Here is a 13,303-nt window from a genome sequence, read left to right on the forward strand (position 1 = left end):
AATAAGGATAATAAGGACATATTTACTGTGTCTAATAAGGATAATAAGGACATATTTACTGTGTCTAATAAGAATAATAAGGACGTATTTACTGTCTAATAAGGATAATAAGGACATATTTACTGTGTCTAATAAGGATAATGAGGACACATTCTACTGTGTCTAATAAGGATAATAAGGGCATGTTTTACTGTGTCTAATGAGGATAATAAGGACATGTTTTACTGTGTCTAATGAGGATAATAAGGACATGTTTTACTGTGTCTAATAAGGATAATAATGACATGTTTTACTGTGTCTAATAAGGATAATAAAGACATGTTTTACTGTGTCTAATAAGGATAATAATGACATGTTGTACTGTGTCTAATGAGGATAATTATGACATGTTTACTGTGTATAATAAGGACATGTTTTACTGTGTCTAATAAGGATAATAAGGACATGGAGTTGGAGTTGATTCCTAACAGCCTATCAGACTCTGATCCAGAGGTCAACCTGAACGACCCCAACCACCAACTGAGCGACGAGAAGAGACGCTCCGCACGGAAGAAAGAGTGAGTCCCATAGACTTATAACACAGAGAAAGAGTCTCATAGACTTACTATACAGACAGAGAGAGAGAGAGAAAGAGAGAGAGTCCCATATAATTACTATACAGAGAGAGAGAGAGAGGTACCAGAGCACATAACAAAAAAAAACAGGACAGACGCCGTTTAAGTGTTGGAGCACTGAACTATCTCTGCAGTTTTAAAATAGGATGATCAAAGTAAAGCATCTCTTTGAATGGACACGGCACTTGTTTTTAGACCCCATCTCCCAGAGGTCATAATAAACTGTTTTTAGACCCCATCTCCCAGAGGTCATAATAAACTGTTTTTAGACCCCATCTCCCAGAGGTCATAATAAACTGTTTTTAGACCCCATCTCCCAGAGGTCATAATAAACTGTTTTAGACCCCATCTCCCAGAGGTCATAATACAACTGTTTTTAGACCCCATCTCCCAGAGGTCATAATAAACTGTTTTTAGACCCCATCTCCCAGAGGTCATAATAAACTGTTTTTAGACCCCATCTCCCAGAGGTCATAATAAACTGTTTTTAGACCCCATCTCCCAGAGGTCATAATAAACTGTTTTTAGACCCCATCTCCCAGAGGTCATAATAAACTGTTTTTAGACCCCATCTCCCAGAGGTCATAATAAACTGCAAGGCTGATGTACAGTTTATCAGAACTGGACTGGTTATTAACTCCACCTAACCACCTACTCTGTACTTTACTTTATTTGTTTATTTAGACAGGACAGAGCATATTAATGAACGTCACATGAACGTAAATACACCGGATTTAGCAAAGATGCTAATTTTCATCCGCAGGCCTCACACAAAACATAAAATCAGAAAAACAGACAGACAAACGGTGGAACACATTTACATAACATTACATAGCCTAAAAATAAACCTAAAACATGATCACAAATGGTTGCAGCTTTGGTTTTCAAGCAACCATCTTTTCACATTGAATTTAAAAGATGGAAATGTAGCACAATCCCTTCTACGTAGAGGAAGGCCACTACTCTAACCACCAGAGTAAAACATTGTCTATAGCCGACCTTGCCAGCGTTTTTGTTTAGCATTTTTACTAACCTTTCAAGAGCCACAGAATATTTCTCTCCAGGACGATCCATACACAAAAGACGGAGGTCTGTCTCTGCTTCTATCGAGGGGGAGTATCGTTAGGATTTTTACGAGTCCGGTTCCGGTTCTGCTTATCGGATCCGGTTCCTATTGGTTCCATATTTCGGTTCCAAAATGGTGAAAACATAAGAGGTCAAATGTTTATTTAATAGAGATGCACCGAATGGTAAATTCTTGGCCGAAACCGAATACAGAATACAGGAAACACTTGGCCGAAAACCGAATAGCTGGAAATTATTAATTAAAAAAAATATTTATATACATTTTTTTAACGTTTTTTTTGTACCATTGCTGTCATGGCTGTGCCTCTGTTGTAGAGCTACATGATTATGGCAAAACTTGTCATAACTATAATGAGTCCATATTGAGATCAGTTATTTAAACCATATTTATTTATTGTGTAGAATTATTGATTTACTATTGTGTAGTAATACAATACAATATGCCTCAAAACATTACCCTGCCATATTCAAGAAATTAAAACAAATATTGAATAGCCTAGCAAAAGGCATTATAATGTCTGCAGTTGCATTATTGCACACACAGCCAAAATGCATTAATAATATTAGGTCTGCCATTCCTTCCTTTTGAAGAAGTCACTTTCAGTTTCATTTTTGAAAAACACACACGCGCACACACACACACACACACACACACACACACACACACACACACACACACACACACACACACACACACACACACACACACACACAATCAAACAGAAGCGTTCACAGCTGGTGTTAATTATTTTGCCCAGCGCGAGTTCTTAACTAGCGCTGGTTTTCCTACTGATGTTACACCCTCTGACATGTGGATTCTAGTTTTCAAGATGACAACAGCAAATCTTGGTTACAACGTTTGCAGGGCAGACTATTCCTTCTCTTACTACTTCAGTTCAGACGGTGGTGAGTGAGGGGAGGGGAGGGGAGGGGAGGGGGGGTGCGGTGCGGGGAGGAATGCTGAGTGCGTTCGGAGAGTGTTTGAACGGCTTTTAGCGCGTCTAGGAACCGATTTGCAGAACCGAAATTACATATTTTTTTATGGTTACCCGGAACCGACCATTTCTTTATCAGTTTCTACTTGGAACCGTATTTCGGTACCCAACCCTAGTCACCACCACCCGCCGATCTTTAGTCATTGGCTGTTGAATATAGCTGGTTCTCGCCCAAAAATGTTCATTAGATGGGACGGGGGCGGGGCTAGGTTTGTTGTGATCACTTTATATCCAGGTCTACTCTTCTCTCTAAGTCAAAGGATCACTCTTAGGTTGGCGAAGAGCGCCATCTAGCGGCAATCACTGAAAACACTGTTTCCACGTGTTACACGTCATTGACACTGTGGAGGGGAACATCCCACAACTGCAACACGTTGTGGGCTTGTAGATCAGCTATTTGGATACATATTTAAAAAAACATGTGTGTGTGTGTGTATCTTTCAGGTACATCATGGCAGAACTGCTGCAGACGGAGAGAGTTTACGTCAGAGACCTACAGGAGTGTATAGAGGTCTGTCTGTCTGTCTGTCTCTCTGTCTGTCTGTCTGTCTGTCTGTCTGTCTGTCTGTCTGTCTGTCTGTCTGTCTGTCTGTCTGTCTGTCTGTCTGTCTGTCTGTCTGTCTGTCTGCCTGCCTGCCTGCCTGCCTGTCTGTCTGTCTGTCTGTCTCTCTGTCTGTCTGTCTGTCTGTCTGTCTGTCTGTCTGTCTGCCTGCCTGCCTGCCTGTCTGTCTGTCTGTCTGTCTCTCTGTCTGTCTGTCTGTCTGTCTGTCTGTCACACCTTCTAGTGTGTTCTACATGAGTGTGTTCTATGTGCTGTAGACCTACCTGTGGGAGATGACCAGTGGACCAGAGGACATCCCAGCCGGTCTGTCCAACAAGGATGACGTGGTTTTTGGAAACATTCAAGACATCTACGACTTCCACAACAGGTCACACTCTATTCTAACTACTTCTGTTAACAACAGTGTGGAGTTATAAAAACAGTGAGACGGGAGACGTAGGGTAGAGTCCTGGTAGTTTACTTATCTCCTAACAGGACACATTCTATTAGAACTAGTTCTATAGGTGCGTTAGACTCCCATCCACTTCCTTGTTAACTTAAAACTTAAAACCTTCTGGCAGTTTGTGAAACACAAAAAAAAAAAAGTTCTGGCAGTGAATGAGTTAATGAGTCATGTGTGGTTACATTAATTTGACCCTCCAGAAAAACGCGATAAAATATGCGTTTATGCAAAATATGCAATTTTATGTGGTGAAATATGCGATATGCGAAAAGTTGCGAAAAATGCAAAATATGTGAAAAGTTGTGAAATATGCATGTGTGTATTTTTACTGTGTGTATTTTTATGTGTGTATTTGTGTAGTATTTTTCTGAAGGAGTTGGAGAACTATGAACAACTTCCTGAGGACGTTGGACACTGCTTCGTTACCTGGGTAACCACTGTGTGTGTGTGTGTGTGTGTGTGTGTGTGTGTGTGTGTGTGTGTGTGTGTTCTCTACCGTTCTGTCTGTGTGGCCGTCTGCAGCCATTTAGTAGCTAGAGATCTTTCTTTCTTTCTTTTTCCTTTATTTATTCAGGGAAACCATTTGAGAGCAAGCTCTCTTTTTCAAGTACGCCCTGATAACAAACATTTGAATCACATTACAATGTCACAACTAATTTAACAATAAAGCAAAAAAGAAAAGCAGAACCATAAAAAAAACATTAAAATAATCGCAAAAGGCGGTGAATCAGACAATACAGACACAAAATATTCTTATATAAGGCACATAATAGGAACAAGTTGCTTGTTTTTGTAAACCCAGCCAGCGCATATTGTTCAATACTTCAAACATCATTAAGCAGGTTTTAGTTTTTCATCAGAATTTAACAATGCATTAAATAAACCCTTCTACAGTTAGTGTTTGATCCCATAGCTGGCAGGGCTGTTACCATGGCGACGACAGAAGCCATAGCCCGGACTCCGAATCTCCGGTGTTTACACACAAACGCTAATAAACAAGCTTACGTTTTGGGAATGTGAAGAACTGGCGTCACAGTTGCATGTATGCTGATGGTCAATGGGCCGTTCAAACCCCTGAGGAGAACCCTGCTGAACAAAGCAGGTTTCCTTATCATATTGTAGGATCATGAACATACTCAACTAAATCATATCCGTAAACACCTTTTAAATCAGGGGTCTTCAACGTTTTCAGCCCAAGGACCCCCTAGCTGAGGGAGAGATGAAGCAGGGACCCCCTCTATATCGTATAAAATGTAGTTTCAGATTAAACTTTTTCCGCTCCTTTTTCCTTCTGCGCCTAATACCTCTTTGCCAAAAATAGCAGATCTACAAGCTCACAACGCCTCGTGGCGCAAGGCGTTGTGAGCTTGTAGATCTGCTATTTTTGGGTCAAGTTCTCTTCAGAATAGGGATGCTAGGGTTCAAGTGGTTATGGTAAAAAATAAAACATATCACACAAAGATTTTGGTGGACCCCCTGTAGTAACTCTGAGGACCCCCTAGGGGTCCCGGACCCCCTGTTGAAGACAGACCCTGATTTAAATTTTTAACTCATTCAGTGCCAAGTAAATAAATAAATAATTGCCAATACCTTTTCAAGTAGTCACAGAATATGTATCTCCAGTATGATCAATGCCCCGATCGTTGCTAAACACAGAGGTTTTCTCTGTGCTCCCGTGAAGCACAGATATTAGATTTCATTTAACTAGATTTCGACCGTCCGTTCTCTAGTTATTGGCCGTTGAACATAGCATGTCTCGCCAAAAATGCAGAGCAAAACAAGGGAGGCGAGATACAGACGTTTTCCTAAATCCAATAACTGAGAGTGAAATTGTGGCTCATAGGTTGGCGAACAGCGCCATGTTGCGTAAACACTGAAAACGCTGTTTTGACGTGTTGTGCGTCATTGGCACTGAATGAGTTAACTTGTCATCTAGTGCTGTTATCAATGAACTGCAAGATCACTCACATGTCTGTCTGTCTGTCTGTCTGTCTGTCTGTCTGTCTGTCTGTCTGTCTGTCTGTCTGTCTCTCTTCCAGGCTGATAAGTTCCATATGTATGTGACTTATTGCAAAAACAAGCCGGATTCCAGTCTACTGATCCAACAACATGGGACCGCCTTCTTTGAGGTGAGACCACGCCCCCTTGTTATCAGTCCACACACCCTTTTATCAGACCACACCCCTTCTTACTCGTGCTGTTACCACTATTACTGCTGTTACTTACTACTACAATTACCTTTACTACTAGTACTACTACTATATCTATGTAATACTACTACTACTAGTACTACTACTATATCTATATAATACTACTGCTGCTAGTACTACTACTATATCTATATAATACTACTGCTACTACTACAGATATGCCATTCCAGAACTTCACAGGCCCTGCCATTGGCAATTCCTGGGCAAAAGCTTTTCATCAGTGAAAAAGTCGACTAAAACTATGACAAAACATGTTCATCGACTACCTCTGAAAATATCGGACACGTTGTGAGCTTGTAGATCTGCTATTTTCAGCATGCAACCAAGTGTAAAATCAGCCATCAAGACCCGCCAAAATACATGTTAGTCGACTAAATCAACTGTAGATTTATTTGACTGAAATCTGAAATGTGCTGCCAAACAGCAACACTATAGTGTTGATAACTCAAAGAAAAACTAATCAGGTGTGGCTTTTCAGGGGACTTTCAGGAAAAGATCATTGAAGTGTGAAGTTCTGAAATGGCACATCTTATCTGTACGACTACATTCCTACCATAATTAATACTGTCTTACTATGGCTGCTAGATACTAGTCCAACACATCCATAACACATAGAATGTTAAATGTCGCCGTGTGTGTGTGTGTGTGTGTGTGTGTGTGTGTGTGTGTGTGTCTGTGTGTGTGTGCGCGTGCACTCGCATACGTGCATATTTGTGTGTGTTTGCATGTTTGTGTGTGTTAGGAGGTCCAAAGGAGACATGGTTTAGCTAACTCCATCTCCTCAGCTCTCATCAAACCAGTTCAGAGAATCACCAAGTATCAACTCCTACTAAAGGTACTACTAATACTACTACTTCTTTTACTACTACTACTACTTCTTTTACTACTACTACTACTACTACTACTACTCACTTCATTAGCTTGTTAATTCACCAAATAAATGACTTAATATTTCAATAATTTACTCAGGCAAACGTTAGAAATAAAGTCATTTATAGGGTAAAGTACTCCTTTAACTCTTTGACATCTTCTCTGTGGAAATAATTATCCCTTTTTTTTTTGGGGGGGGGGGGCTTTTCTGCCTTTTATTGACAGGACAGTAGGTTGACAGGAAATGGGGAGTGACATGCAGCAAAGTCTGTCGGGATCGGGACTCGAATCCGCGACGCGCTGTCAGGCTACACTGAGCCTTCTCTGTGGAAATAACATGTTGGTTTTAACCACAGACACAGACAGAGCTCATAATGACAAAAGGCCATTTTGGAAGCTTTGCAAGACAAGGCGATATGTGTGCTTTTATTCACCGACAGACAAAACTGTACAAGGTTCAAGGTTGTACTTTATTGTTACATCTTGGGCACGGGTACATAAGAGTAAAACTTATTTTGATTTGGCTTCCTTCAAACAATGCAGCAGCATAGGTAAAAAGAGTACACGGTATCTCTCTCTCTCTCTCTCTCTCTCTCACGTCATATAGACGGGTTTCCTGTTTGTAAACATGAGAGGATATGCGCTCGCAGTGGAGGGGTGAGCCTATAGAGGGCGCTATTACCCGCAGCAGCTCTGGTCAAATCTACATTCATAAAAGAAATGGTCTTCACCGGGTTTAATGAAAGTAGATTAAATTATGCAGTTTGTAATATCTTGTTTACTCAATAAAAATGATTTGTCGGAAGTTGGATCTGTTCGTCTTTTATTTGTATATAATAGCAGCATTATGCCTATCTAACTCCCGAACACAACAACAGAGTGAAGGGCACTTCCGGGTTGGTTCTACCCCGGGCATGCGCAGATTGCGCATTCTGCTCTGTGATGACGTCGCGCGGAAACCTATGTATAAGAACTAATCTCTCAAGAACAGATGCAGAGCTACCCTACTGAATCTGTCGGGAGCCCCGTTCAGAACGTGTGAGCGTTAGCTTACAAGTGGGCGTGCCTTCAGATCAGGAAGCAGGCCGCACTTTACCCAATCAAATGTAGTGGGCGGGATTTACTGTCTCTGCGCTCCCTTCCCACTGAAAACAAACCAAAACTCATTTAACGATAGCGTCCTTGGAGCAGACAAAACCACGGAAAGATATTCACATTTTAACTTGCTCTTTCATCATAGAAACAAGTGGGCTTATAACCAAAACCATCCATGTTCTCTGGGAGAAGTGGTGTTAGTGTTCCGTGTAGAAATATTGTTAGTGGGAATGAAAACATAGTCGCACCACCGGAAGTGGAGCGCTGAGGGCAGAGCAAAAACCCTGGTTTCCTCCCGGGTGCTCCATTCAGCTCGGCCCAGAGGCAAGTGAAAGAGTAAAAAACAGCCGAGGGAGCTCTTTTTCCTTTTTATTTGGCGATGGGTTCCCAGATTGTATAAGAACCAAAAATGAACATGATCCTGGCGGTTTGACTCGTATGGATATGAAGCATCAACTGAGGGTGAGAAAACGATAATGTTACCGCCGCCTAATTAATTACATTTTGTCCAGAAAACAGACTGTATCAAAAATGAGTGACTGACTATCATAAACGATACAGAGCCTCCTCCCTGACGATAGCGTCGGGACAGTGTGTTTAGTTTTGGACCACAGTTCTTCTATGAGACGATTCTAAGATGACACAATGTTATTCTCCATAGAGAAATATGACTTCAGTGACCCCAGAGGTTGAACCAGTGACGTCAGGACCTCTGTTACTCTATTTGAATCTGGCTTTGTGGTGTTTATGTTTGCAACTTCCCAACGCACTGTGTGTGTGTGTGTGTGTGTGTGTGTGTGTGTGTGTGTGTGTGTGTGTGTGTGTGTGTGTGTGTGTGTGTGTGTGTGTGTGTGTGTGTGTGTGTGTGTGTGTGTGTGTGTGTGTGTGTGTGTGTGTGTGTGTGTCTCTCTCTCTCTATAGGAGCTGTTGTCTTGTTGTGAAGAAGGGAAAGGAGAAATTAAGGAAGGATTGGACGTTATGCTCAGCGTTCCCAAGAGAGCTAACGATGCTATGCATGTTAGCATGTTGGAGGGTACAGTTTAAACTCTTTATTAATGATGCTATGCATGTTAGCATGTTGGAGGGTACAGTTTAACTCTTTATTAATGATGCTATGCATGTTAGTATGTTGGAGGGTACAGTTTAAACTCTTTATTAATGATGCTATGCATGTTAGTATGTTGGAGGGTACAGTTTAAACTCTTTATTAATGATGCTATGCATGTTAGCATGTTAGAGGGTACAGTTTAAACTCTTTATTAATGATGCTATGCATGTTAGCATGTTGGAGGGTACAGTTTAAAGTCTTTATTAATGATGCTATGCATGTTAGCATGTTGAAGGATGTAGAGGAAGGTACACAGTGAATTGTTTCCTATTGTTTTCTAGGTCTAGGTGAAGTTACAATGTAAATAGTAAATTGTCATATATTTCCAGGTCAAGATGAAGTTACACAGAGAATTGTGTCCCATATTTTCAGGTCTAGATGAAGTTACAGAGATAATCGTGTCTTATATTTTCAGGTCTAGAGGGAAGTTGCACAGATAATTGTGTCCTATCAGATCTAGAGGGAAGTTACACAGAAAATTGTGTCCTATATTTTCAAGTCTAGAGGAAGTTACACAGAGAATTGTGTCCTATATTTTCAGGTCTAGATGAGGGCCTGGAGGTACACGGGGAGCTGTTGCTGCAGGACTCCTTCCAGGTATGGGATCTTAAGTCTCTGATCAGGAAGGGGCGGGACCGACACCTCTTCCTGTTTGAGCTGTCACTCATCTTCAGCAAGGAGATGAAGGACTCGACGGGCAAAACCAAATACATCTATAAGAACCGGCTGAGGGTAAATATACACATTACATATACATAACATACTCTACCATATATATTGTTTAAGTTATGCGAGGGATAATGTATGGGGAGGTGGTCAAATTAAAGCCCGACAGGGAGATTATCCACCGACATGGTAGCCTGGTTCCAATACGCCGGATTTGCTATTTCACAAGTTTCCTAGGGCGTTGTGGGCATCACTTCCTGTCGATTTGATCCAATGAAATCGAATGATATCCAATGAAATCGACAGGAAGTGATGCCTACAACGCCCTAAGAAACCTGTGGATAATGCTGCCGGATTTGCCCCGTGGCGACTGTGTTTTGGTATTCTTGCGTTGTTCAGGGTCCCCACGGTCATGAAATTCATGGAAATATTTTGAGAAAAAAAGAAAAAAAAATCCAGTACTGGAAAAGGTTTGGAATTGATCAAAGGTCCTGGAATTTATCAAGGGTCCTGGAAAAATATTTGGCTATGCATTGTTTTTGGCTATTGATTTTGTTAATACAAAACATTTTCATAAACACGTATAACATTACACGAAATATGTAACATAAGTAGTTTTTCGCCGAACGGGCTGTGTGATGGCAGCCTAATGTATGTCTCAATTGTTAGGTTGCACTGCATAGGGTGCCAGGTTGGTGTCACGTGATAAAAAGAACGGATCTACAAGCTCACAACGTGCTGCAGCGTGATGAGTAGTTAGCTTGTAGAGCTGTTCGTTTTGTCATGTGACACCAACCTGGCAACTTGTGCAGGTTGTGTGTTTGCTGTCCCAACAAACAATTGCGAGCAACATGTGAATAGTCGGTGAAGCTTAAACGAACGCAGTTAAAATATATCGGTTGAACTAGTAGTATGATCCACAATGCCAGGGAAATGTTTGTTTAATAATTTGTGGCTTACAAATGAAAAGTTTAAAGACTGGGTAAAGCGAGAAGAGGACCCGAATAGAGCTGGCTGCAAGTTATGCCACAAATCTTAGCCGGATACTGTACTGTTCCTAAAATAAATGGCACTTTAAGTTTACCACTCTTGATTTGTTTTACATAATTATGTTCATCCCTCCTTGTGTCTGACAGTATCCTCTTGTTGAAAACTTACTAGGAAAAACATAGGAAAACCTACAACAAAAGTGTAATTTAAAATATCCTTGCATCCTTCATTACTTTTAAATTCATAAATGGGGCAAATGCAAGGCAATATTTTTTTTTATTTAAATAAGTCATACGGATGCCATAATGAGTCTTGTATTCCAGTGAGCTATGCCCTAATTTTGCACGAAATTTTTAATGGAATTGTACCATTCTATATTCTATGCTTTATTTTTGCTACACTGCCTACCTTTGGGCATTGTACATAGGAGTAAGAGACACATTATTGCGCTGAATGATTGTTATATAGGCCTGGAAATTAGGCTAAATATTCTGGAAAAGTTTTGGAAAAGTTTTGGAAATTCATTTCTAAAAATGTGTGGGAACCCTGGTTGTTGTGCCACGATAAACAAGTAAAGGAAGTGCAGTGGATCAAATAGAATAACTTTTCGGTTATTCATCGGCTATTTCTCACTTCAAATGTTTTCAAAAACATTCTTGAGAGCAACGTTTAGTTGTAAATGACATGGTGTGTTTGTTTACATGGCTGTCATGTTGGATAAAGCATAACACCAAGCAGCGCAGAGTCTCTGATTAGACAGGTTGACATGAGCAGGTGTTCTGAGTCTCTGATTAGACAGGTTGATATGAGCAGGTGCTCTGAGTCTCTGATTAGACAGGTTGATATGAGCAGGTGCTCTGAGTCTCTGATTAGACAGGTTGATATGAGCAGGTGCTCTGAGTCTCTGATTAGACAGGTTGACATGAGCAGGTGTTCTGAGTCTTTGATTAGACAGGTTGATATGAGCAGGTGTTCTGAGTCTCTGATTAGACAGGTTGATATGAGCAGGTGTTCTGAGTCTCTGATTAGACAGGTTGACATGAGCAGGTGCTCTGAGTCTTTGATTAGACAGGTTGATATGAGCAGGTGCTCTGAGTCTCTGATTAGACAGGTTTATATGAGCAGGTGCTCTGAGTCTCTGATTAGACAGCGGTCTGTTATAGAGCTCAAGCATTCAACCAAGCCGTGTAATACATTGTATTAACATACTCTACCAAACAGATTGTATAAGTTATATTATGATTTTTATGGTTAAAATCGCAAAATGTTATTCATAGAATTGCCATCCTAACATGTTGATGTGTGTGTGTGTGTGTGTGTGTGTGTGTGTGTGTGTGTGTGTGTGTGTGTGTGTGTGTGTGTGTGTGTGTGTGTGTGTGTGTGTGTGTGTGTGTGTGTGTGTGTGTGTGTGCGCGTCAGACATCGGAGCTGGGCGTAACGGAGCACATCGAGGGAGACCCCTGTAAGTTCGCCCTCTGGGTGGGACGCACCCCCACCTCTGACAACAAGACTGTCCTGAAGGTCTGTGGACACACACACACACACACACACACACACACACACACACACACACTAACACTATAAATGAGAGTGTGACATCGACTCTCACGGTGGATCCGTGGATCCACTGAAACAATAACATTACAACCACGATCAGCCATGTGGGGGCTTTATGGCCCGTTGAAAACCTGTGGTTTTCATCACTAAATAAATAATCTGAGTTAGAAGTGTTTTTCTAAAAATCCTATAGTTGGGGCCAGGGCAGGAATGTCACGACGGCCATGGCCGTCATGGCCGCCATGGCCCCTCTCATTGGCCGTGTGCCCCTCGAAAAATGACATGCCCTCACGGCCACAGTGGCCGTGGTGCCCCACCTGCGCCAGCAGCTGATTTCACAGTTTTTCCTCTTCGCGATTTTCCTTCCTGTCAATACGCTGCCTGCGCAACTACAACATGCACAGTGGTAGGTAGGTTTGATTTCGAGCCTCGTATGAACCGTTGCAATCCCGCGACACAGTGTTATACAACACAAAAGAGAGAGAGAGAGAGGATTCCGTAGTAGCCTACGGACCATGTGCCCCGATGTTTTTTTCAACAGCAACATATAGATAAATACATTTGACAAAATACAGCGAAATCCTAAAAAACGTAATCTAAAGCAAGCAATAGAATAACTTCAAACAAATTAAAAGTTTAGTCTATCAATATCATACAAAAGTAAAGTGACCTCACCGCTCTGATGGCCAAGAAATACATAATCCTTTTGCAAACCACATCCATGTTCTGTTAGTTTGTCAACTATGATCTAATGGGAAGTTTATTTCAGCAGCTAGAATGTGACAGTATATTAGCCCGTTTTTTGGTGCGCAGCACAGTCGTTTAAGTGAATTGCTTTCACCTGTTGTAGAGCAGAGTGTGCGCAACAGGGCAGATCCTCGCCAGGTCAGGATGACCTACCCAGGCCCATGAAATTCATAGGCAGGCATAGTAGCCAATTAGATTGAAATATGCTAAAACTGACTCATATAGTGATACAGAAACATATATTGGCTATATATATTGTCGCTGTCGGGTGAAAACTTGTATGTTCCTTTTTTTTATTATTATTATTTAAAAACAATTTAAAATGGTGAAAATAGCCAATCTACATGCTATAATTATTAAT

General features: G+C 41.1%; 1 protein-coding gene across 1 annotated transcript in view; it reads left to right on the forward strand.

Annotated features, from left to right (window-relative positions):
* The window catches only part of LOC308080963 (kalirin-like), a 103,074-nt gene that overhangs the window by 55,607 nt on the left and 34,164 nt on the right, over nt 1–13,303 (forward strand). Inside the window, exons 29-37 of the mRNA XM_080423103.1 lie at nt 433–557; nt 3,140–3,206; nt 3,515–3,624; nt 4,060–4,129; nt 5,739–5,828; nt 6,652–6,744; nt 8,796–8,907; nt 9,524–9,714; nt 12,058–12,159. Of these exons, the coding sequence (XP_080279229.1) occupies nt 433–557; nt 3,140–3,206; nt 3,515–3,624; nt 4,060–4,129; nt 5,739–5,828; nt 6,652–6,744; nt 8,796–8,907; nt 9,524–9,714; nt 12,058–12,159 (960 nt within the window). The remainder of the gene's footprint in view (nt 1–432; nt 558–3,139; nt 3,207–3,514; nt 3,625–4,059; nt 4,130–5,738; nt 5,829–6,651; nt 6,745–8,795; nt 8,908–9,523; nt 9,715–12,057; nt 12,160–13,303) is intronic.

The sequence above is a fragment of the Gymnoscopelus braueri genome (assembly GCF_963280865.1).
Source record: "Gymnoscopelus braueri genome assembly, chromosome: 24".
Lineage (NCBI taxonomy): Eukaryota > Metazoa > Chordata > Actinopteri > Myctophiformes > Myctophidae > Gymnoscopelus > Gymnoscopelus braueri.